This window comes from Mustela putorius, unplaced genomic scaffold (genome assembly GCF_011764305.1).
Source record: "Mustela putorius furo isolate JIRA1106 unplaced genomic scaffold, ASM1176430v1.1 tig00000450_pilon_pilon_pilon, whole genome shotgun sequence".
NCBI classification, from domain to species: Eukaryota; Metazoa; Chordata; class Mammalia; order Carnivora; family Mustelidae; genus Mustela; species Mustela putorius.
The window spans coordinates 152,246-178,238 of NW_025421385.1; the positions used below are offsets into that span (position 1 = coordinate 152,246).

The 25,993-nt window shown below is 51.0% G+C and overlaps 1 protein-coding gene and 1 pseudogene across 14 annotated transcripts in view; both read right to left on the bottom strand.

The window, feature by feature from the left end:
- Positions 1–8,568: 8,568 nt before the first annotated feature.
- Positions 8,569–25,993, bottom strand: part of FAM120B (family with sequence similarity 120B) — an 88,944-nt gene continuing 71,519 nt past the window's right edge. For 4 of the 14 annotated variants that reach the window (XM_045079960.1, XM_045079974.1, XM_045079975.1 and 1 more), the window contains one exon: positions 23,332–24,026. In XM_045079960.1, coding sequence (XP_044935895.1) covers positions 23,966–24,026 — 61 coding nt within the window. In that variant the 3' untranslated portion in view covers positions 23,332–23,965. The other 10 variants (XM_045079967.1, XM_045079966.1, XM_045079965.1 and 7 more) reach the window with 6 other exon arrangements.
- On the bottom strand, positions 14,468–22,822 carry LOC101671480 (annotated as a pseudogene).

A 25,993-nucleotide genomic window follows, 5' to 3' on the forward strand; every position in this document is an offset into this window, starting at 1 on the left:
TTGCTTTAGCAACAGCCTGCTCTCAACTGGGCCCAGAGGACTAGTGCTCTGTGGCCCGTGGGGCCCAGCACGGTACAGCGCCCCGGAAGCCCACTCCCTCTGGCCTGTTTCCTTGGGCATCCCCGGTCCCTTTAGGAAGCGGCTCAGCTCTGCAGGGTGATAGAGCAGGGACCGCACTCCGGGGGCACGTGGCGGGGGTGGGGAGACACAGAACACAGATTTTCTCCACGTGCACTTTGAGAACCAAAACTGCAGAACTGGACGGTCACACTGATGTGTTTCATTCGGAGTCGGCTATGTCCCGGGCTGACGGGGCTTCTCAGATTTACAGAAGAGCTACGGGTTCCAAGGGGCGTGTGGATGATTTATTTTTTTGCTCATCTCCACTGGTGTCGGTCTTCAGGGCCTGGCAGGGTGGGCCTGTGGAGAGCCCTCCGTCATCTAACAGCTGAGCGTCCCAAATGCCAAACACGCCCTACCCAGGCCACAGCACCTCCCCCGAGAGCCCTCTGGGGAAGCACGACACAGGCCTGGAACTTGGTCATCGCAGAGGCATCCCGGGGATGGGACACGGTGAGTGCCCCCCACTGTCCACCCACACTGCCTAGGTGACTGTGTGGACGGACAGAGGGCCGCTGTGTCTGGGGGCCTGTGGAGGCGCCGGGCGGCTGCTTCTATTCCCTGAGGAGTGCGGGACCCAATCGGAGCATCACCCTGGCCTGCTGCACAGTGCATGAGTAAAGTTGGGAAATGCTGACGTCCAGAGTGTCACCGCACAGTCTGTGCTCTCAGAACGCAGAACACCTGTATCTCATCCACTCCCGCCTCTCTTCTTTGGACTCCGGAATTTTCAGTAACAATAACCACCAAACACTGTCACGGGTGTGGGGTGAGTCGAGAGCAGGCATTAGGTGCGATACCGACTCAACGATGTCCCTGACATGAACCACGCGAGGCCCGAGTCCTGGAGGGAGCCTTTCTGGTTTCCTAACAGTTGCCACAGCCCTGAGTGCGCAGGGCCTCAGCGCGCCGCCGCGTCGCAGGACGAGCCGGGAGCGGCCCCAGGAGACCCCCGCCTGCCGGACGCCCTCCTGACTCCCACGCACGCCGCGGCGCGTCCCTGGCCTTCTCGGGCTGGTGGGGCCCCCCAGGGGCTCATCTCCTGCCCAGCACGGCACTCGGTGGTCGCTCAGTGAATCGGATGAGCGGACGAACGACTGATGGGCTCCCTGGGAACAGGGGACCCCGGGACAGCTGAGGGCTCCGTGGTTCTAAAAACTAAGCTTCAGGTGAGTTAAAGGCCAGCTGGAATCTGCGTGACAAAGTACCAAACAAGGGCGCTGAAACGCGGACAGCTGCCCCCAGGAAGGACGTTCTGCGGCTTTAGGAAGAGTAACTTCAGGCCAGTGCATTCTGCCGGGACGCAGCGGAGACACAGTCCAAGGGCTGCGCGTTCCCCTCTCTCTGCGAGCACCCTTCCCGGCCGTCTCTGCGGGCAGCCTTCGCGGGGAGACCCGGGGAAGATGGACCCACCTCCTCGGGGAGCTCGGACGGAGCCCAGCGCCGCTGCCAGCAAGCATCACGGGGAGGGACGTCATCTCGTCTTGAAGGGCCATGGGCCCCACAGCCCTGTCCCCCAAAGCCACACTGGAGCGGGCGTGGGCCCCCGAAGCTGCACAACTCTCCGGTCTCCGCTGCTCCCCTCCGGCCCCAGCCGCGGGGCACCAGGCCCTGCGGTCCTCAGGTGCTGACCTAGGGGGAGGTCACCTGCTGGACGGGCGGGCTCTGTGCCCCAGCTTATTCTTCCTTTGGGACGTGCAGCCCCGGCAGGCTGCTGCAGGGTCTGCCTGCACAGGACCCCTGGGCGCCAGAGGACCCCACCCTGAGGCCTACACACACAGGCTGATGGGGAGGCACCCCGGGGACATGGAGTGCCGTGGCCTCCTCTCTGTCTCGACCTGGTCTGTGATGCACAAGGGGTCACAGAAGACAGTGAGCTCAGGGCCTAAGAGCATTTCCAAGCCAAGGCAGGGATTCCCGGGCATGTTGCCCTGGGCCCCGAGAGTGTCGGGGCTACTAGCTGTACCACAGCACAATGCGGTGACCTCTTCACTCCGGCTCTGATGTGCGGCTGCCGCTCCCTGGCCGTGTGGCGGGGAGCGGACCCACCGCTGTTCCAGGAACTGCCTCTGGTGGGCCGGGGCCTGTGCTGAGGAGCTGCATGGAACTCAGGGTCCAGGGGGCCCACTCACACTCACGGGGGGCCCTACGCCCCACGCTATGGGACACACACCCTGCTCTGTGCACACCCGAGATATACGATCACTTGGGCAGCAGGGAACAGCCTGTACCCGGGCCCCTCCAGGCCACCCCAGGCACCCACTGGACACAAGCTTCTGCTTAGGCCAGAGGTGAGAGAAATGGGGGGTCTGGGCGACAGCTGGGTAGGAAATGCAGGGGCCGAGTTTATTTTCGGTGAAGACAAGGCGATCTACGGTCCCTGGGGAGACGGAGACACAGACCCAGCGTCAGAGACGAACACACAGAGGAAGATAGCGACACGGACAGATGGAGACCAAGGGAGCACAAGTGAGCTCAGATCAGGGGTGGGGAGTCGGGCCTTGAGCGGACTTCGCGTCTGAGGGCCCCACTGACGTCGGCAAGCTAAATGACATGCAGGAAACTCTTGAATTTAAAAGTATAACCTTGCTTTTTATTGGTTTGTTTCCAACAGCTAATAGTGCAAAAAAAAAAAAAGACCTTTACCAAAATTAAATCCTAGTGGAAGTGACTGATTGACACAAAACGCTTGCAGTCAGCACCGTGTGGGAGGGAAAGCATCTCCATGAGGCAGGAGAGCCCCCGTGCTGGCAGCTGGCGTGTGTCCCAGGACCCTGGAAGCCCAGGCACATGCTGCCCGTGTGCCGGCACACACGTGTGCACACGTGGCCCCACACGGAGGCTCACCCCACAGCAGGCGTGCAGCGGTGGGCCCCTCGCGCTCAGAGACCCCTACGCGTTGTGCAGGCTGGTCCCTGGGTACTGGGCCCTGTGCCCGCTGCCCCCGCCCGCAGCGCAAGGCTCCCTGCTCTCAGGTCCCCCGAGGGCGAGTCTCCTGAACACAGGACAGAAACCACCTGAGTCAGGGTCAGTCATCAGACGGACCTGTTTCTTTGACGATGAGTTTTTTATCTGCATAAGTGTTTGGAGTTGGCTACGGGTTTGAATCAGCTTCCCCTGAATTGCTCACATTTTAGGGTTTCAATGCGTCCACTTTTCAGAGTCCACTGAGGCGAGAGTCTGGCCGGTGGCGCGCCTCCCCAACACAGCCGCGGGGGCGGGGGGAAGGAGAGTCGAGGAAACATCACGGAACGGCCGCCTTTCCAGAGAAAGTCGCGCTTCATCTTCTTCTTCACTTCTAGTCCTTTTACAACCGAGACCTCCCCCCGTTGCTACGTGACGGTGCTTTACCGTCACCTGGGGGTCCCGGGCTCCTCTGACCCTGTCCTGCAGGAGCAGCGCTTACCTGGCAGAGGCCGTCTGCACAGAGGGGAGACGCCCAGAGAGAACCAAGAGCCTCCTGGACACCTTGCAGACTCAAATCCAGACCACCCGTCGGTGTGACAGCTCCAGAAACCATGTTCTCGGTGGACAGGGTCTGTGACCATTTAGCAAAAGCCCTTTCGCGAGGACCCCACGTGGCTGAGCACAGACCGCAGGCTTGCAAAGGCTACCGTTCTCCCGGTGCCGGGACGCGGCCGCGGACACATGCCCAGTTTCTGAGCGCGCTCGGGAACTCAGGGGACCCCCATGGCGACTGCCAGCCTCTTTCAACCCTGCTCCTCCCGGACGGCCTCCCCCAAACTCCAGGAGCCCACAGTCCAGCCCAGGCGCTGTGGGCATCGGGGTCCTGCGTCCACTCTTCCCTGTCCCTCCCCACGGCCTGCCTGCCAGGTGACAGCACAGGTCACCCTTTCTCTGATGTCTCGGCTGAACACATTCTGTCCCACAGCTAGGGTGGGTGTGTGTGTCCCAGCTGCCCAACCCCAGCGCACACTGGGTGGCTGGTCTGGGTAAAGCCACCTCGGACCTGGCCACAGCTGTCCCTCAGGCGAACGCCACATCCGGAATGCTGCCCTCAGAGCGACTATTGGCAGACGAGGGTTCCCCAGCCTCCCCCACGTCGTCCTGAGGCTCCTGGGTGCCTCTGTCCACTCCTCCTTCCTCTGGTTCCCAAGGCTGTTCCTGGGATCAGGCATCTGCACCCCTAACCCCCGACTACACCCTCAGCGCATGAAGGGGCCAGCGTGCTCTTCCCCGTTCAGAGGCGAGGCCTTAGCGCGGCAGCGTCTCCAGACCGACTTGCTGCTTTCGGTCCCGGCTTGTTCCGAACCAGCTGGAGCATACGCAGAGCTCCCGGAACGACCCTGCACCCGCAGTCACGGGGGCTCACCTCCGATCACCCGTGGGGAGGGACCTGCACGGCTCAGCCGCACAAGCACCGCTGGCCAAGGGACCGAAGTGTGTGTGACAACTGCGCAGAGGGAAAAACCCACCCAAGGCGCAAGACAGACCAAGGGAGGGAAACCCAGGAATGGGGAGACACCCGTGTTCGCCATGTTTTCAGACCCCGCACCGCGCCTGGCTGGGAGGCGCCAACGGGGCGTCCACACTCTCCAGGAGGGCCTCCGCCCCCTCCCCCGGAGGCCTGTGAGGAGGGGTTTCCTCGGGCCTTCAGCCAAGACGATGCACGGCCGCAGGTGAGCGCAGAGGCAGGCGTGAGGGCCTGGTTGTCCTTCATAAAACCAGACATTAAACGCATTCGCAGAAGTAACGCAAGGCTCCTCTTCCGGTTTTCTGCAGGTGGATACAGGTTTGAACCAAAAATGTCAGCCCTCGGGGCGCCTGGGTGACTCAGTGGGTTAAGCCGCTGCCTTCGGCTCGGGTCATGATCTCAGGGTCCTGGGATCGGGCCCCGCATCGGGCTCTCTGCTCAGTGGGGAGCCTGCTTCCTCCTCTCTCTCTGTCTGCCTCTCTGCCTACTTGTGATCTCTGTCTGTCAAATAAATAAATAAAGTCTTAAAAAAAAAAATCAGCCCTCATTTGGTATACTGTTATTTTTAAATAAAAATTTCCCTCACTTGAAATTTTCAACATGGTAGAAAGGAAGGAACCCTTAATAATTGTGAAGAGTGAAGGGGTCTGAGACCAGAAAGCAAGGATTGCTTCTCAAAGGGTGACGTGGCTTTTGCGTAAGAAGCCACGGTTTCCACGACTCCCTAATTTCTGTCCCGACACACGGCCAGGGAGGGCTGTGGCACAGTGACCGCTGCCCCTTTGTGCAGGGACCGGTCACGAGCCAGGGATGTGCAGGAGGTCAGTCCCATGACACCCGCGCCCTCAGGCTCGCGTCCGCGCCCGCCGGCCAGTGGGCCGTGACATGCCCCTGGCGCTCCGTGGGGGACGCCGGCCGCCCCACAGAGCTGCGGTCAGCCGTCTCAAGCCAGCTTTCGGCCTCGGGAAGGTCAGACCGGGAGGAGGAAACGTGCAAGAAGAGAGCAAGTGGGGGAGGTTCTGAGGACAAGAGTCTGACTCTCCGGGAAATGCTTCCAGAACGTTTCAAACTCCGTAGCCCGAAGGGGCCCTGCTCCTTCCAGATGCCCCTCGGGTCCTGCAACGTGGTTTCCTCGGGACAGCTTCCCCCTTCCTCATGGACTCAGGTGTCCCCAAGCGCAGTGGCTTGTCCCCTGCTCCGCTGCCTGGGCCGCGAGGGTGGAGTCAGCTGGAGAAGGCGCCAGGCTGACTTCCACGGCAGGCGACAGGCCTCCTGACAGGCTTCCGTCCTGCTCCGGATCGCACTGCTCAGGGCCGTGGCTTGAAGCATTCGGTTCATCAACAGACAGGTGGTTTAATTTAATGGAATTACTTGCTTTTCCTGTGTTTTAAAGCTACAGGGACCACGACCAGGGAGGGCGTGTCTCAGACCACTTCACGGGGCCTTACAGATCGGAGGCGAACGGGAGGCTGAGACGCCGAGTGGCGAAATGAGCTTCTGGAGCCAAACTGGGGTGGCACTGCCCGCGGCGCGCGTCCGAAGACGAAGCGCACAACAGCCGGTGGGAAAACCCCCGTCCCTCCGGTCCTCCCAGAGACGGTCCTTCCCTGGGTTACTCTGCTCGGTTTCATCAGAAACTACTAAGATCGGAGTGTCCCAGTGGGGACACTCCGTTTGAGGATGAAGGGAACACGGACGTATGAGCTTTAGCGTGACGTCCTAGCGGCGTGCCGTGGCGCTGCAGGTCCCAGGGGCCGGGTCACGCGTACCCTCGGTTTAGGTCTCCTGGCTGAGGGGTCGCTGGAGACACGCCAGCCCCGGCCAGGTCTGGTCACAGGCCCCCGAGGCATCGCCGGGACTCATCGGGTGTCCCACAGGGTGTCCGACCTCAGCCTCTCCAGGCCCACCCGTCTGTGCTGAACGGCTGTTTCTCACCTCTTCTAGTTCAGAGGGCCGGCCGAATAGCGAAGGGAAGAATTAACCTTTTAGTTTCCTTCTAACACTTAATGAAGCTGCCATCATGAGAGTAATCACCGTCCCGCAGTGGTTTTCAGAACCACACAGAGCTCACGAACGAGGCCTGTGTCGTGTCCACACGCTGCCCAGACCAGTGGTCACGAGAGGGGACGGCCACTGGGGGACAGGGAACGGGCTACCAGGCCTCAGGCGTCACCAGAGACTGAGGGGATTTGGATGACGAAAGACCTTCTTCTGAGCTTGGCTCCGGAGGAGGGAAAAGAGGGGCTCCTGGGGGCTCAGTCAGTGTCCGACTCTCGGTTTCAGCTCAGGTCACGATCTCAGGTGCTGAGGTCGAGCCCCACAAAGGCTCTGCGCTCAGTGGCGAATCTGCTTGCTCTGCTCCTCACCTCTCCTCTAGCACCCTGGGGAGGGGCTTTCTAGCTCTCGCTCACTAAATAAAATCTTAAAAAAAAAAAAGATGAGATGGGGTGACGGACACGGGGGGTCACTGGGTGACGGACACGGGGGGTAACTGGGTGACGGACACGGGGGGGGTCACTGGGTGACGGACACGGGGGGTAACTGGGTGACGGACACGGGGGGGGGTAACTGGGTGACGGACACGGGGGGGGTCACTGGGTGACGGACACACAGGGGGTCACTGGGTGACGGACACGGGGGGGGTCACTGGGTGACGGACACAGGGGGTCACTGGGTGACGGACACGGGGGGGGTCACTGGGTGACGGACACGGGGGGTAACTGGGTGACGGACACGGGGGGTCACTGGGTGACGGACACGGGGGGGTAACTGGGTGACGGACACGGGGGGGGTCACTGGGTGACGGACACGGGGGGTAACTGGGTGACGGACACGGGGGGGTAACTGGGTGACGGACACGGGTGGGGGGGCGACGGGCTAAGCCTGCCGAGTCACAGACCCGCGCCCCTAGGGCAGACAATACGTTAATAAAGAGAACTGCGGTTTGCCGGCCGTCGGCCGGTTTCATGACTGTTCAGCTGCGCTTCAGGGTCAATGCGAGATGTTAAAGCTCTTCCTGAAGGCTCTCCAGCAGCCAACAAGGCCCACGTCCCGCTCGCGACGGAGCAGGGAGGCTGACGGTGTAGACTCGGATGGTGCCCCCGGGTGACCCTTCGGCATCAAGCAAGAGGAGACGACGAACCCCAAGGCCCCTGGCTTCCCAGAGGGGAACAGGCCGGGGCCCCCTCCCCACCAGAGTGGCAGCTTCCCGAGGACCGGGTGCAGGTCGGCGGCGAGCCCTCTCCTCCAGCAGCCGGCAAGCCCAGCTCCCGCGGAGACCGTGCGCGAGTGAACACAGCTGGGCTCCAACACTGCACACGCAGAGCTCACACACACACACACACACACACACACACACACACACAACATAGGCCTTTTTTCCGTTTTGTTTTGTTTTGTGACAGTCAGGAAATGCTGATGCTACTGACTTATTTTTCCTCCTAAGTTGTGGCAGGTGCCCCAAGAGCTTGAGACTAAACAGAAAGTACAAAGGATGGGGAAGACCGTGAACGTGGCCAGCCCTGTGGACGCTGAGCCTTGCAAACCCCGTGAGCCCAGGACTTCTTAAATCCACACACCTGAGCTCTCACCACGGCCACTGGCCGTCACCTTTGCTCTCTTTTCAACTACGTCATACACAGTCATTCTGGCTGCAGAAATTCATGGCTAGCGCCACGTCCCTGTGGAAATCAAGTCCCTCTTGGAAGACGCGCGACAGGCAGCCCGTGGCGAGCCGGGGGAGCACGCCGGACGCCCCCTGGGGCTCCGCCACAGCAGAGGCCCTACAAGCTCAAGGAAGGGGTGCGTGCTCAGGGCTCCAGTCACGGGCACCAAGGGTGACAGCGATGGGGAGGCCTCTGCCCACCGCCCTTCTCCCAGCCTCTGTCCCTCCTGTGGCCGCGGGCGGAGCAGCTCCCGGAGAAGAGGCCCGCCCCATACGGACCTGCTCCTCCCGAGCACGGGGCCGACCGGCCCCCCGGGAGCTGCCGGGGACTGCGGAACACCACCACTTGTTTCATCACCAAGTTCCACTTTATTGACACGACAACCTGGAAGGAAAGCTGCATTAGGAGAGCTCGGAGCGGGAGGACGCGGACACACGTGCAGGAATGGAAGTCGCTCTGGAGCCACAGCGGTGGACTGGCACAGGGGTCACCACGTTTTTGTCAAGGGTGTATGCAGACTTACACTGGGCAACTGCTGAACTCGGCAGAACCCTGGCGTGAAGACGCCGGCACCGAGCCCACAGGAAACCCGGCTGCAGGCGGTCGGCTGCCTGAGGCTCTTCCAGCTGGACAGCTCCAACGCCGGGTCCAAACGCGGCACAGGACAAAGAAGCGGGTCTTCTTTCCTTGTTCTAGCAGCAAGCTTGTGGCACAGAGGGGCGTCAGAACACAAAAGGCCTTGTGATCAACGTCCACGCTTTGAAACAACTCTTTCTTCGATCGCGAGGGTCGGTCCTGTTCCAGCGGGCCTCAGTTGGGCCACCTGCAACACAAGGGACCGTGTGAGCCTCCGACCAAGTGCAGGCTGGCAGCCGGCCCATGGGGAGAGGGGCCGGGGTCCCGCGTCCTGCGGAGGGCATGCCTGGCCGGGGTTGCGGGGGGCACCTGGCGTGTGCGTGCCTGCGCACACCTTACTCGTGAGTCTGGGAGAGGAGACAATGTTGGCGCGTGTGCAGCCTGATTCCAGAATGAGCAGAGGACACACCCTCACCGAAGGAAGAACACTGGCCGTCATTGTGACTTCCTAGCTCATGGGGCAGCCATCACCTGTCCTGACACCACACGCTGCGTGCTTCCTATGTGCTGACTCATGCGGCCCCGAGGGCCAGCACCCTCCATATTCTGGGGATCATTCCCACCGTGGCGACTCTGGAAGTTGCCCACTGCCCTCCCTCTGAATGCCCCTCCCCAGGATGCAGGGCACCAGCTCACCAGCCTCTCCAGACCCCTCAAGTGGCCCCTGCATAGATGGTGGTAGATGCTGGCGCCCGGGGTCTGTGCTGACGGACTCCAGCCCTGCCAGCCCCTGCCCCGACTCCTCTGACAAGTGCCCAGTGCTGCAGAAGCCGCGGAGCAGGTGGTCACTGCGGGTCTGCATGGTGGTCACACGGGAGCACACGCTCCCTCTCACTGACATGGGGGTGGGGGTGACATCACCCCTGTCCAAGGCCATACACACAGCAGGCCAAAGAGCCGGAAGCCAACCCACAGCCAGCACTGGCACCTCAATCACAGTGTACCCAGAAGCTTTCCTCCCCTCGCATTTCCTACCCAAGTTAATGGCACTAAAATCCGAGCCTGACGCGAGTCAGAGCCCTGAGGATCGTCCCACGGCCCTTACGCACTGCTGCCCTCACCCCAGTTTCAAGTGGCCGCTCCGGGGTTCCCTGGAGTTTCTTAACCGTGTCATTCCCTTGGTGTCTCCAGGAAGAGTGGCAGACTCGTCCTCGGATCGGGAGTGAAAGAGCAGGGACCCCCAAGGGTAAGGGTCCTGTGGCTGGAAGTCCCACCCGGGGCACAGCCTTCCAGTGGCCTTTTTAGTACCCGACTCTTCAACACTACGTGCCTCAAGAATTACCAGCCGTGTGAGAAAAAGAAATCTAAAACAAAAACAAGGGCCAAAGCAAACACAGAAACCTGGAAGAAGAGTCTGTGAAAGAAAAAGAAAAAACGAAATAGAACTACTGCTGGCAAAAGAAATGCTGTAATTACAAAGCAATGAAGAGTCTGCGTTAAACAAAGAAAAGAATCAGAATTCCACAATTTAGAAACCTCAAAATTAAAGACCAGAAAGGAGGGGAGACGAAGCTGGTGAGATCGCCCAGGAAAGATACTAAGAGGGAAAACACAGGACAGTTCCGGAGCTGGAATACGGTGCCTAACCTCCGAGACAAAGGGCCGAGAGCGAAGAGGAGGAGGAGGTCAGAGAAGAAATCCCTGGAGGAAAGCTCCAGGTCTGAGACACAGGAAGCAGCTTCCTGCCGGTGCCGGCCAGGTGGGAAGGCTCCTGGGGCGGCCGGCTTGGGTGGCGCTTCCCACTGCCCTCGGGGTGGGGACTGTCTGACCCACCGGTGGTCCAACCTCCGTGCGTTTGGGTTCTTCCAGCTGTAATTGAGATCCTGGGAGTGAGAGCTACTTCCACATCACTGTGGGGGAGGATGCTGGACACGACTTTTAATCGTTTATTTTTGTTTAATTTTTTAAAGATTTTATTTATTTAGGTGAGAGAGAGACAGTGAGAGCGAGCATGAGCGAGGAGAAGGTCAGAGAGCGAAGCAGACGCCCCGTGGAGCTGGGAGCCTGAGGTGGGACTCGATCCCGGGACTCCGGGATCATGACCTGAGCCGAAGGCCGTCGTCCAACCAACTGAGCCACCCAGACGCCCCGACTTTTAATCTTTTAAATTAAATCAAAATTTTTTAATTTTTTTTAATTTATTGAGACTTGTTTTATAGCCTAACGTGATCCTTCCTGGACAATGTTCCATGTGCACTGCAAAGAATGTGCATTTTGCTGTTCGGGGATGAAATGTTCTGTATTTATCTGTTAAGTCCATCTGGTCTAATGTATCTTTCATTCAAAGAATGTTTCCTGTTTTTTGCCTGGACGATCCATCCACGAGGAAAGGGGAGTGTTAAGCCCCTACACGCCTGAATTACTGTCAACCTCTCCGCATGTGTCAGTCTTTGCTTTGTGTGTCTAGACGTGCCCACGCTGGCTATCCACACATCCACACTCGCACCCTCGCGGGCTGATCCTTTATCGCTACGTGATGTCCTTCCTTTGTTTCTTGTTACAGTTCTTTTAAAGTCCATTTTTTTCCAAGAATTGCTACCCCAACTTTTTTCCCGCTTCCATTCTCATGGAAAATCTTTCCCCGTCTCCCACTTTCCGTCTGCGAGTGTCTTTAGATGGGAAGTGAGCCCCTGTAGGCAGCACACAGATGGGTCTCGTTTCTCCATTTCATTCATTCCACCACTTCGTGTCTCTTCATGGGAGCACCCGCACCATCGCATTTTGTGTGTGGACTCCCTGCCACTTTGGCGGTCTCTGGTCTGTCTCTTGCTCTCTTCCCTCGTGACTGACGGCTTTCTTTACTGTTGCTCGTTTTTATCTTTACTTCTTATGTATCTATTGTACCTTTTTGGTCTGTCACAAGCCCACACACGCGTCCGCAGTCCGCAGTCGTCGGTCCTGTTGGCAGGGACGCGAGGTCAAGCACATCCTGAAAGAATGTTTTTAGCTCCTTCGTGCTTTCTGGGCACCGTCGTGTCTCCGTCTCTTCGTGCGTCCCCTTTCCTTTCCTCGTCTGCCCACTCCTCGTCGGGGCTGTCTCTTCCAGAGAAGTCCTTCAGTACTTCCTGAAAGGCCAGTTTAGTGGTGACGGACTCCCGTAACTCCTGTCTGGGAAACTCCCTCCTCTTCTACTCCGAATGCGGCCGCCGGAAACGGTAGTTGTGGCTGCAGTTTTCCTTTCGGCACTTGGAACAGATGGTGCCCCTCCTGTCCGGCCTGCCAAGTTTCTGCTAAACATCAGCTGACGGTCTTACAGGGTTTCCCTCGCATGCAACTAGGTGCTTCTCCGGCTGCTTTTAAAACTCTGTATCTTACCGTTGACTCTGACACTCTGCTTCCTCTGCACCCTCCTGTGGGCCTGCGGACGTTCGGGTCCACTTAGATGCGTCCTGCCCGGGACCTTGGGATTCCTGAACCTGAACGTCGGTTTCCTTCCCCAGGGAAGTTTTCAGTTATTCCTTCACACGATTTTCTGACCCTTTCCCAGTCTCCTTTCCTCCGGGGACCCCTATAACGTGAACGTCTGTTTGCTTGATGTTGTCCAAGAGATCCCTTAACCCATCCTTATTTGTGGGTGTGTTTTCTGCGAGTCACCATACAATACAGCATTCGGTCCGGACACCACGTTCCGGGATTCCTGTGCGCAGCACACCCCCGCCCCACGCAGTCCGTGCCCTCCTCAGCACCCCCACCAGGCTCACCCACCCCCCACCCCTTCCCTCTAAAACCCTCAGTTTTTTTTTTTTTTTAAAGATTTTATTTATTTATTTGACAGAGAGAAATCACAAGTAGGCAGAGAGGCAGGCAGAGAGAGAGAGAGAGAGGAGGAAGCAGGCTCCCTGCTGAGCAGAGAGCCCGATGCGGGACTCGATCCCAGGACCCTGAGATCATGACCTGAGCCGAAGGCAGCGGCTTAACCACTGAGCCACCCAGGCGCCCCTAAAACCCTCAGTTTTAAAACATCCCTTTTTCTTCCTATTTGGCTTAGGTGCTTTCTATCACCCTGTCTTCCAGACCGCTGATCCGTCGTCCCGCGTCCCCCAACCTGCGGCTGGTTCCCTCTAGCGCGGTTCTCATTTCAGCCGCAGCTTTCTTCAACTGTTTCTCTTATTTTCTCATCGTGGAGGTTCTTCTCTGCAGTCTAGTGGGCGTCCTCATGACCACGACCATCAGACATGCCGCTCACCTCCTTTTATGTTCGACCTACTTGTGTCTGGGGGTCTAATAGGAATCTGTCAAACAGAGCACGTGTCACATTTTTTAAAAATTCTGTTCTGTCAATCTCTTTTGACTGGAGACTTTAATAAATTTAAATTTAAAGTAATTACTGATAAGTAGGGACTTCTGCTACTCTGCATGTTTTCTATGTGCTCTAGAGCTTTTGGTCCTTCCTGTCCTCCATTACTGCCTTTTTCGGTGTTTTAACTGTTTTTTGGTGGATTTTGTTTCGTACAGACACATTTTAATTCTCTTCTCATTTCCTTGTCTGTGTGTATATTCAATAGCTATTATCTTTGTGTTTACTGTGGGGATTACATCTAACACCTTCAAGTTGTAACACTCTAAGTTGAATTTAACCAGTAACTTCAACAGCATCACTCTGCTCTGTGGCTCCTCAGAAGGGTAAAAACTGCCCTGTGACCCAGAAGCTGCACTACTGGGTATTCATCCAAAGGACACAAGCATAGTGATCTGAAGGGGCACCTGCCCCCCAGTGTTTACAGCAGAAATGTCCACAACAGCCCAAATATAGAGGCAAGATGTCCATCGACATATATGGATGAAGTAAGTGCTTATAATGTAGAGTGGGATATAACGCAGCCACCAAGTGAACGCTTGCCATGCGTGAGGGAACGGATGGATAGAGGGTGTCATCCTGAGGGAAATAAGTCAGTCAGAGAAAGACAAATACCACATGATTTCACTTTTATGTGGAACTTAAGACACAAAACAGATGAACACAGGGGAAGGGAGGAAAAAGTAAAACAAAATCAGAGAGGGAGGCAAACCATAAGAGATTCTCACTGCAGGAAACAAACTGAGGGCCGCTGGAGGGGCGGTGGGTGGGGTGGGGGTAACTGGGTGACGGGCGCGAGGAAGGCGCATGAAGTGATGAGCACTGGGCGCTGTACGCAACTGACGAGTCACTGAACTCCACCCCTGAAGCTAAAAATACAGCCTACATTAATTAAATTGCATTTTTAAAAAATCAAAAAAACAAAACTCTGCTCTGATACAGCGCCACACTACCGTGTGACTTAAGTCACAATCCACATTTTTATACACTATATGCCCAGTAACATATATTGTTAATTGAATTTTTATGTGTTTGTCTTTCAAATCATGTAGAAACTAAAAGGTGTAACAGGAAACCAGAACTGTAGTGCTGGCCATGTAACTGCCCGAGCATTTGCCTTGCGTTGTCTTCACAAGGCTTTGGAGTCTGGCCCAGGGTCCCTTCATTTCATCCTGCAGGTCTCCCTTCGGCGCTTCCTGCAGGCAGGTCTTGTGGGGATGGCTCCTCCTTCTCGGCTCACACTCCTCAGGGAATGTCCTCATTTCCCTCTTATTTTTTTTTCATCCACATGCTTTTATTTTTATTCAACTACAAGCAAACAGCAAAATTAACACAACATTCCACAACTCCTCCAGACTGGCTTTTCCTACCAGATGAAGAGGGGCCAGTGTAGCAAGGCACAGACTTCAGGATTTCTGACAACCTCTTACCCAGCCCTCGGCTCATCTAGATGGCCTGGCCTTAACCTCCTGCTTCTTCCAGTCCTGCTCTTTAGAGGAGCTGGAGCAGGACACTGAACCCTGCCCCCACCGGTAACCAGTCTGAGGAGTACCACACTGGGGGGTAGGAGACCTGCCAATCTCTATGGTGAGAGACACAGCCATGAGAACATGGTACAGAAGTGCCATTATCCGCAATTCAGGACTCAGGTTCCCAAAGGCAGAGGAAATGAATCCTTTTTGTTTGTTTATTTATTTATTTATGACCGTTCTTAAAGACTCTTTGGTGCTCTGCTCTATTGCTGTAGACCAGGGTTTTTACCTGAAATTTTTCTTCTTTAAATTCTGGGTTGCTATTCTTATGTTAACAATTTGATGACCACATCCTAATATCAGAATATCCCCCCAAATGGAGTTCAAATTAGATCAAAACATAAATTGGGATGTGACTATCCAGGGTTATAAAAGATAGGCATAAGGAAGAATCACCCTAAGCCAGGATCTCAGTGCTCAAGCCTCACCTGTAACTACATGTATCAGTGACCTTGAGAGCACTGCTTGAGACCTCTGGGACTCTGTTCCCTAACATTCCCCTCCTTCCCAGACAGCTGCTCACAGACCTGGAGCACAGTCACCCCACTCTCATCACACATGTCAGCCACTGGGGACCTGAGCTGGAACTTTTTGTGAAAGACCCCACTTTGAATTTGCCATGGCAGTCTCTGATCAGTTGCTGAGAACGGACTTGTCAAATGTCAGTGGCCCATCCTGCTCGTAAACCAACCAGACGGAATGCTGAAGGCCTGTGCCCTTGAGAGACTCAGAGCCAATGTAACTGGAGAGAGTTGTGTCACTGCTGATGGCACCGCCCTTCATACTGACCACCAGAAAATGGTGCCACTCCCTGTATTTGGGGTCCTTCCTGCAGGGAGCATATGGATCTGTCATGACCAAGGTGTAGTGTGTACCTGCATCAAGGCCAACCCTCGCAACAGCGGTGGGCCAGCTCTTAACCTGGGTGGGCATCAGCACTCTGCCCAGCTCACTGATCCCCGCCCCAGCATATCCTGCAGATGCTGTGACCACTTGCCCATTTCCTGCAGGCTCAAAGACATGGACCACTTGCTGAGGTCCACCGGCATTGTGGGGCCAAGCTGGGCAGACAGCAGTGAAGTCACAGGAGCAAGGTACAGGCCTGCAGCACTGCCTCTGATTGACCTGCAAACCGTCTCCCTCATTTCTGAAGGACAGTTTGGCCAGGTACTGAATTTTTAGTGCAGTTTTCTTCTTTCTGTGCTTTGAGTATATCAACCCACTGCCTTCTAGCCTCTGAGGTTTTGGATGAGAAACTGGTGATGATTATTGACAATCTCTTGTATCTAATGAGTCACTTCTCTCTTGCTTCAAGATTTTCTCTTTGTCTCTGGCCCATAACAATTTGATTATGATGCACTTTGGCAAGGGTTGAGTTAATTCTAATTAGTTTGTTGAGCTTCCTGGATTTGTAGGTTCATGCCTTTCATCAAATTTGGCAAGTTTTCAACCATTATTCCTTTGAATATTCTTTTTACCTCTTCTCATTCTGTGACTCCCACAATGCATATCATACAATTGCTTGCTGATACCATACGAGTCCCTTCAACCTCTGTTCACTTTTCTTCATTCATCATTTTTTGTTTCCCGGGTTTAAAAATTTCAATTGCCCCATCTTCAAGTTCACAGATTCTTTCTCTGCTGCTCAAATGTGCTTCTGAACCCTTCTAGAGAGTATTTCGTTTCAGTCACTATAGTTCCCAGCTCCAGATACCTTCTTGGTTCTTTCCGCAATCTTTATTTCTTTATATCTTTTTGTGTTTTCAGTTTGTTCACTGTTTTCCTTTGTCCATGTCTTCTTATAGCTCTTCGAAAATCTTTAAGTCTTATCTATTAAATATGACATCTGGGCTTCTTCAGGGACAGTTTCTGTCCATTTATTTTGTCCCTTGGAGTGGGTCATGCTTACATACTTCTTTGAATGCCTTGTGATTCTGTTGTTGTTGCAAACTGGACGTCATAAAAATTGAATCATACTGTTCTACCTCTAGAAATCACATTCCTCCCATCTCCTTATGCCTGCTGTTTGTTGTTGTGTGTCTGCTGGAGACCAGCCTGAGGCAAAAGCCTAAGGTCCTCTCACATCATCTCTGACCTCCATTTTTTCCTTGCCACACATGGTGGCTTTTTAGATACCCCTGAATGGACAGCTGTTTTTGAATGTCCTGATCCTTAAGTGTCTGGCTCCCACCAGAGCAAGAAGTTGGTGGTGATGGTGGGGGGTGCCTACTATCATGCGTTGCCCCATTCAATGCTACGAGAGCCACTTCAGCCAGTGGAGACTGACATGATGGTGGCCAGCCTCTATGCCTGCATCTCAGCAACCAAAACCAGCAGCCACTACACAAGAGCCTGATGCTTGGACAAGGTCCTCATTGTTTACTCTGGCTCCAGCAAGGTGCCCCAGGACTGTGTGCATGGCTCTCTGCCATGGGGCTGGAGGACGGGCAGCCAGAAATGATGGAAATTAACCACAACTTGCCAGCCAAGCTATCCACTGGAAGCTGCAAGTCTTCAGTCTCCACCTTGTTCCAAAACAATTCCTTCAAGCAGTTTCTGGCAATACAATTGTCTAGGTGGAGAGACAGATTCCTGGTACTTCCTATGCCCTCTCTTCCCTGAGATGACGGCCCTCCCATTAATTTTTGAATGCAGTACTGTTACTATGCTTTCTGAAAGGGATTTTGACTTCCTCAATAAATATTTAGAATAGATTAATTTCCAAGTGGAAGACTTTTGCTATTTATTTTTCGGTTGTTGATTTCTAGTTATTTTTTTGTGTACAGAAAATACAGCATGTGTGGTTTCTACTTTTCACTAAATTAACTGAGATTTACTTTGGAGTCTAACACATGGTTAGATTTCTGAACTGTCCTTTTGTGGAAAATAACATAAACAAAAGGGCATACACTGCTCTGTATATTTCCATCAGAATAAGCTTGTTAAAGTGTTGTTCAAATGCATGTCACTATTGCTGGTCTATATGACCTATTCATTTCTGGTAGCTATGTGTTAATTAATACTCCCTATCATCGGGACTATTTTTCCATACATTTTCCTCATCGTTTTGACTCACGACACCAGGTACATAACAGGTCTGATGGACGCTCATGTACCTATCATCTATTCATCCATCCAGCACCTTCTTCCAGCACATATCCTACATTTTACACACACGTGAACTTCTATTTTTCTAAAACATCAAGATCTGTTACAATTCTATCTGCTCTCTTAAGCAAGATAAGAAATTTAGTTTGTCCTTACTTTTCTTTTTGTCTTATTCCCCAGAAACACTCATCACGTTCTCCTTGTGATCTGGGATTTCAGTCAATTGTTTTCGCATATTTGTTTTTCTTACAGTTAATAACTGTTTAGCAATAAAGGCATTTTACTAATTTCTTAGTTCATCACTGTTTCTCATAGCCCATGTAGCTGTTTTAGATGAAGTGCTCATTTTGCTACAGCATACCCATTTTCTGTTGTAAAGGATCTGGGAGTCAACATTTTCTGATTCCCGAAAATGTGCTCATTTTTCCTCTTATGGTAGAATGTTAACTTGGCTGATTATAGGTTTCTGGACTCAAAATCATTTTTCTATAAAGCAAAGCAGGAAGTGACATGATGCCTGGAGAAGGTTCTGGAGGGGGGAGAACTGAAGATGCTCACCAGTAAGGGGCAGTGTTCTGCAGCTGCGACACTGAGCAACGAGGAGCAGCTGAGGACAGGGGCACCTGGCCCAGGCTACAAGCACGGTCACTTTGTCCACGAGTAGGTGAAGAGACAGATATTACCTCCGTTATTAAGGATTCATCCACTTCTCATTGTATTTGGTTATGAATCTAGATGGTGCACAGATGCTTGGGGGAGAACAAATGTGGCTAAAGGAATGGACAGAAAGCATAGCTGCCAGCTGTGACTGTGGATAAGGAGGAAGTGCTGGACGGCTAGGAATGGGGGGGAGTGCAGGACCTGGAAAGCAGTGAAGCACGGACAATGACCTCTGGACAGGACCAAGAGTTCGCTGAGGTCAAGGAGCATAAATTTAAGGTAGGACCAGGAAGCATGACTGTGGGTCTTTCTCTAGCCACATCCCAAATGCAGAGGATTGGATTTAACCAAATAAACACAGTAAAATGAGAAAGGTAAAGCAGTTGAGAGTACATATAAGGAAGTCACTTTGATTGTTAACCACCGAGGAGAAACAGTAAAGTGAGGACAAGAAGGGGTGTGAGGCCCACTGAAGGGCAGTCGGACCAGTGGACTGGGGGATCCTGATCTGCCCAAAGGAACATGTGGGTCTGGACACACTGTGCTGGGTGGCTGGAGTGTGTCTGAAACTGAAGTCATGGAGTGGTTGAGCTACTGGGAATGGTGGCCAAGGTGGAAAGCCACACTGCTGGGATGGCAGGTCAAGGCATTGTCATCAGGGAAGACTATCCACAGGCTACTGAAATCGCTAAAAGTTATTACAAGACTCATGGTGGGAAGAGTGCCAGGGAGCCAGGAGCCAAAATCTTGAATCTGAAGGACAATGGCAGGGTAGGTGGTAAGGCTGGATGACAGGAGATTTAAAGTATGTAATTTTACTACTTTGCCAAAATGGCCAAAGAAATACATTTAGTCCCCCATGCTCTTGTGGAGCTTCCCCTTCCCCTGTCTAGAGGAATGTGCCCTTCATGTCACCTTCATCTGGACAGGCCTTTTTAGCTGCCTTGATGAACAGAACTGGGTAGCAGAGCTGATGAATGACTTGTGAGGCTAGTTCACAAAAGGTGACACGGCCTCTGCCTGGGTCTTTAGCTCTCGGGTATCCAGCTACCACGCTGGGAAGAAGCTGAAACTAGTCCCCAGGGACTAGCAGAGAGGCTCCTGTGGAGAGAAACTGACATCCCTGGCCAAGAGGCAGCATAAGCCAGAAATGTGAATGACTAGGACTTCGCAGAACATCATGTCTCCCAACTGGGGCCCAGCCACAATGGAGCAGAGACAGGCCGTGCTGGGCCTGTGAACACACTAGCTGTAGGTTTTACACCACTAAGGCCTGGGATAGCTCATTAGGTAGTTCTACCTACTGGCAGAACAGTCTGGAGCAGGGATGAGAATCATGAAGGTACAGGAGCAACAGCTACATGAAGGGACTGCCATGTTTGCCAGAGCAAGGTAAGGGGACAGCCAGAGAAGAGGCCACAACAGGGGACAGGCACAGGGGACTTCACTGTCCATAGACATGGGACTGCAGAAGTCCCACTGAGGGCACGATGGAGGCACGGAATATGGTGGCAGCAGTAGCCATATTAAGAAAAGTGCGAATTCCAGATACGACGTGGTCTTTTGTGGTTCCACACATCATTGCTCCCAACAGACTGTCAGGGCTTGGGGAGGTGCAGACGTCAAGGACGATGCCTGGGTTTCTATGCGAATAATGACTCCCCAAATGAGGAAGGCAGGAAGAAGGAAATGGCGAAGATATCTGCCATATACGTGAACATCAAAGACTTAATACCCATAATATAAAAAAGGCCAAATCAATATTAAAAAAATCACCCAAGATTTAGCCCGATATGAATGTGTAGATCACAAAGAGAAATACAAATGGCCAATAAGTGTATGAAAAAGATAAGCTTCACTAGTACTCAGAGAAATGCAAATTAAAGTGTTGTTCTTTTTTGACCATAGACTAAGGGCCAAAAATCTGCATACAGTGAAAAGTGGAGTGGTCAAGGCTCTTGTGTGCAGTGGGAACTGACCAGGCAGAGGGGCAGGGGAGATGGTGACCTCACGTCAGAAGGTAACATGAAACACCCAGTAGCCCACAGCTCTCAGTGAGCACAAGCAGGCAGTTCCAACCCTACACACTGTACGGAGTCAATCAGGGTTTCTGGCCACGAGAATGCTGAATCAAGAAACACTTTGTGTCTTTGGGTCCCTCTCAAATAATTGTTTTCCAATTCAAGTAACTGTCTTTCTTAACAAGACAGAAATGCAGGAAATGCCCAGTCTCTTGTAGTTTCATCCCCACCTTGAACACAACCACTGTTAGTCAGTCTGATGCATCTGTTTAATTCACATCTCAATTTTAGGCTCCTCGCTTTTTCTCTCTTTTTTTTTTTTTTTAATTTTTTAAAGATTTTGCTTTGAGAGAGTGAGAGAGGAGAGAGCAGAAGCACCCTAGCAGGGGAGGGGCATACGGCGAGAGCAGCGGACCCCTCGCTGAGTGTGGAGCCCGATGTGGGGCTCAATCCCAGGAGGTAAAGGCAGATGCTTGACCGACTAAGCCACTCAGGCACCCTCTTTTTTTTTTACCCCCAGCTTTACTGAGGTATGATTGACAAATAAAAACCTGTATATGTTTAAGGCATACAGCATGGTGTTTTAATGTAGCTAACCCTGTGTAAGAATTGCCGGGATCAATCTAACCCTTCTATCGCTTCACGTAAGCACTACTTGTGTGTGTGGAGTGAGAACACTCAAGACCCATTCTACTCTCACCAAATTCCAAGTATACATTATTTTTAGTCTACTTACTGTGCCGCACATCAGAGGTCTCGAATTTATTCCCCTTGTAGCTGAGTATCTGTACACTTCAGCCAACACCTCCCATTTCCTTAACCAGAAGCCCCTGGCAGCTACCATTCTACGGTTTCTCTACGGTCGACTTTTTCAGATTACACATACAAGTGATGCCATGAAATATTTGTCTTTCTATGTCTGGCTTATTTCACTTGGCAGAGCATACCCTGAGATCACCCCCACTGTCAAAAATGCCAGGATTTCCTTTTTTATGGCTGGATATTGCTTGTGTATATGTACCACAATTTCTTGATCTGTTCATCTGCTGATAACTTAGGTTATTTCCACATTGGCTACTGCGAAAAATACCACAATGAACACTGCAGGGCAGATATTTCTTCAAGACCCTGATTTCCTTTCCTCCAGGTGTATACGTCCAGAGGAGGACTGCTGGACCACAGTTCCATTTTTAGAGGAACTGCCGTACTGTTTTCCACAGTGGCTTTCTCCATTTACACTCCATCAATGGTGCACAAGAGCTCTTCATCAGTGCTTCTTCTCTCTTGTCTTTTTGATGACGGTCATTCTAACAGGTATGAGGTGTTATCCCACTGCGGTTCTGATTTGTACTTCAATGATGATTAGTGATACTGAGCACCTTTACATGTACCTGTTGGCCACCTGTGAGCCTTCTGTGGAGAAATGTCTGTTCAAGCTCCTTTGCTCCTTTTTCAATTGGGTTATTTAGGAATTTTCTTTCTTTTTTTTTTTTTTAACTATTGAGTTATAATAGTTCCTTTTATATTTTAGGTATTAACCTCTTATCAGATACATGGTTTGAAAATATTTTCTCCCATTCCATAGATGGTCTTTTCATTTTGTTCACCATTTCCTTTGCCATGCAGAAGCTTTTTAGTTTGATATAGTCCCACTTGTGTATTTTTGCTGTTCTTGCCTATGCTTTTGGAGTCATATCAAAAAATCATTTCCAAGACCGATGTCAAGGAAGTTATTCCCTATATTTTCTTTTGGGAATTTTACAGTTTTGGGTCTTATGTTCAAGTCTTTAATGCACTTTTGTGTAAATTAAGGGTCCAATTTCGTTCTTATGCATGTGGATATGCAGTTTTCCAAACATTATTTATTGAAGAGACTGTCCCTTTCTCCATGGTGTTCGTGGAGCCCCTGTTGAAGACTGGTTGACCGTACATTTGAGGTTTTATTTCTGGGCTCTCTATTCTGTTTTATCGACCTATGAGTCTATTTTTGTGCAAGTACCAAATTATTTTGATTACTTTAGCTTTGTAACACAGTTTGAAATCAAGAAATGTGACACCCTTACCTTTGTTGTTCTATCTCAAAATCGCTTTGGATTTAGGGGTATTTTGTGGCTCTATGCAGATTTTAAGGTTGTTTATCCCATTTCTGTGAAAAATGCTTATATTAAAATTTTCATAGGGATTGCACTGAGCATGTGGATTGCTTTGGGTAGTATGAATATTTTAACAATACTCTTCCAATCTATGAACACAAACTATCTTTCCACTTACTTGTGTCTTCAATTTCTTCCATCAGTGTTTCATAATTTTCATTATACAGATCTTTTATTTCCTTGGGAAAATTTATTTCTAAATATTTTATTCTTTTTAATGCTACTATAATTAGAATTCTTTTCCTAATTATTTTTCTGGATAGCCTGCTGTTAGTGTATAGAAATGCAATTGATTTTTTTATATTGAACCTGTATCCTGCAACTTTACTGAATTCACTTACTAGTCATTTTCTGACAGAGTCTTCAGATCTTCTATGTAGGAGATTGTGACGTCAAACGGGTCTTACCTCCTCCTTTCCTTTTTTCTTTTTTTTTTTAAACATTTTTATTTATTTATTTGACAGAGAGAGATCACAAGTAGGCAGAGAGGCAGGCAGAGAGAGGAGGAAGCAGGCTCCCTGCTGAGCAGAGAGCCTCATGCGGGACTCGATCCCAGGACCCTGAGATCATGACCTGAGCCGAAGGCAGGGGCTTAACCCACTGAGCCCCCCAGCACCCCCCACCACCTTTTTTTATTTTTTTTTTTAACGATTTCCCTCCTCCTTTTCAATTTGGATGCCTTTTATTTCTTTTTCTTGCCTAACTGCTCTGGCTAGAATTTCCAGTACTATGCCACACAGAAGTAGTGAGAGTGGGCATCCTGCTCTTGTTCCTGATCTTAGAGAAAGAGCTTTCAACACTGCATCATTGTACATGATACCAGCTATGGGCTGGTCATTTGTGGCCTTCATTAAGTTGAGGCTCACTCTCTTTATGTTTACTTTGTTGACAGCTTCAACCATGAAAGGATGATAAAGTCTGTAAACATATAAAGAAAATATTAAGACAACTAAAGGGAAAGTAGACAGCAATATAACAATTGCAGGGGAGTCCAATACCCCACTTTCAACAATGGGTGCATCATCCAAATACAAAGCAATAAGGACACACTTTAGGCCAGACGGACTGGACAGACATCTGTAACAGACGAATACACTCTTTTCAAGCATTCAAGAATGTTCCTCAGGGTAGATCATATGTTGGGCTATAAAACAAGTCTTAAAAATTTAACAAGACTGATGGGCACCTGCGTAGCTCAGTTAGTTAAGTATCCACCTCTTGATTTCAGCTCAGGTCATATCTCAGGGTTGTGAGATCGAGCCAACTCATTGGGCTTCATGCTTGGTGTGGAGGCTGCTTGAGATTCTTTCCCCCCTCTCTGTCCCTCACTCTCCTAAGTTAACAAGACTGAAATTGTATCAAGTATAGTTTCTGATCCCAATGGTATGAAACTTGAAATCTGTAAGAAGAAAAGTGGAAAATTCATAAATCTGTAGAAATTGAAAAACACATTTGTGAACAACCAATAGGTCAAGGAAGAAATCAAAAGGTATCTTGATACAGACACAAACAGAATACAACATACAAAAACTAATGGGATGCAAAAATAATAGGATGCAACCAAAGCAGTTCTAAGAGGGATGTTTATGGCAATAAATGACTATGTCAGAAGAAAGAGACATCTCAAATAAACCACCTGACTTTCCAGGTCAAGGAACTAGAAAAAGATCATACTAAGCCCAAAGATAGTAGAAGGAAGGAAATAAAAAATATTTAAAAAACATTGAGACAAGAAAGAGATAACAAAAATAAATGAAATTAAATTGGTTTTTTGAAAAGATATACAAAATTGACAAACCTTGAGCTAGACTGCCCAAGAGAAAAAGATAGATGGCTCAAATCAAATTACAAAGAGAATAAATTAAAACTGATATGACAGACACATCCACACCCAAAACTGGATGACATAGAAGAAACAGATAAATTCCGAGACATACAACCTATGGAGACTGAATCATGATGAGGCAGATCATCTGAACAGACCAATAAATGAGAAAGGAGATTGAGTCGGTAATTAAAAAGTTCCCAACAAATGAAAAGTCCAGGACCAGATGGCGTCGCTGGTGAATCCTACCAAACATTTAAAGAATTAACGCCAGTCCTTCCCAACTCTTCCAAAAACACTGAAGGGTCACGTCCAAACTCATTCTATGAGGCCAGCAATCCCTGATATCAAAACCAGACAAGGGGGCGCCTGGGTGGCTCAGTGGGTTAAGCCGCTGCCTTCGGCTCAGGTCATGATCCCAGGGTCCTGGGATCGAGTCCCGCATCGGGCTCTCTGCTCAGCAGGGAGCCTGCTTCCTTCTCTCTCTTTCTGCCTGCCTCTCAGTGTACTTGTAATTTCTCTCTGTCAAATAAATAAATAAAATTAAAAAAAAAAAAAAAAACCAAAACCAGACAAGGACACTATATGAGAACCATAGGCCAACAGCCCTGATGAACAATGATGCAAAAATCCTTGACAAAATATTAGCAAACCAAATTCAACAGAATGTTAACACGTCATACACCATGACCCATGTGACCATAACACCACCATGACCAGTGGTATTTATCCCTTGGAAGGAAGGAGGGTTCAACACATGCAGATCAATCAACACGACAAATTAACAGAACGAAGGATAAAGAATCCTACGTCCATCTCAGTCGACGCAGAAGCAGCATTTGACAAAACTCAAAATTCAACATCCTCCCTCTTCCCAAAGATCCCAATATATTAGATCATGAAGTGTCTTCCCAATAATCAAAGAAATGTGAAAGATTTAATTATGAGTGATATATTGTTTTCTTTCTTTTTTTTTTTAAGATTTATTTTATTTATTTATTTGACAGAGATCACAAGTCGGCGAGAGGCAGACAGAGAGGGAGGAGGAAGCAGGCTCCCCGCAGAGCAGAGAGCCCAATGCGGGACTCAATCCCAGGACCCTGAGACTATGACCTGAGCTGAAGGCAGCGGCTTAATCCACCGAGCCACCCAGGCGCCCCTATTGTTTTATTTTCATTTTCAAATTGATACGTGGACATTTCACCCCAGCCAGACTAGCTGCAGAGGTGACTGACTCACACAACAAGATCACGGAACCTTACCGTAAACACTGCCTCCTCAAACAAGAGACTGAGCGAACTCAAGGACTGAATCGAGCTTGCTAATGACAACGAACATTTGACTGACAAGCTGCAGTGCAGATATTATAAAGGGGAGAACGATTTTCACGGCGGTCTACTCTTTTCATCTAAGGGATGAAAACTTCATTTCAAAGTTATAAAAATAAGCAGCAAAGAAATGAAACTTCTAGAAGCAACAGTGGTCTCAAACGAGCACAAATGAAAGGGACAGAATGTTGACAGACAGGGACACTGTAAGTG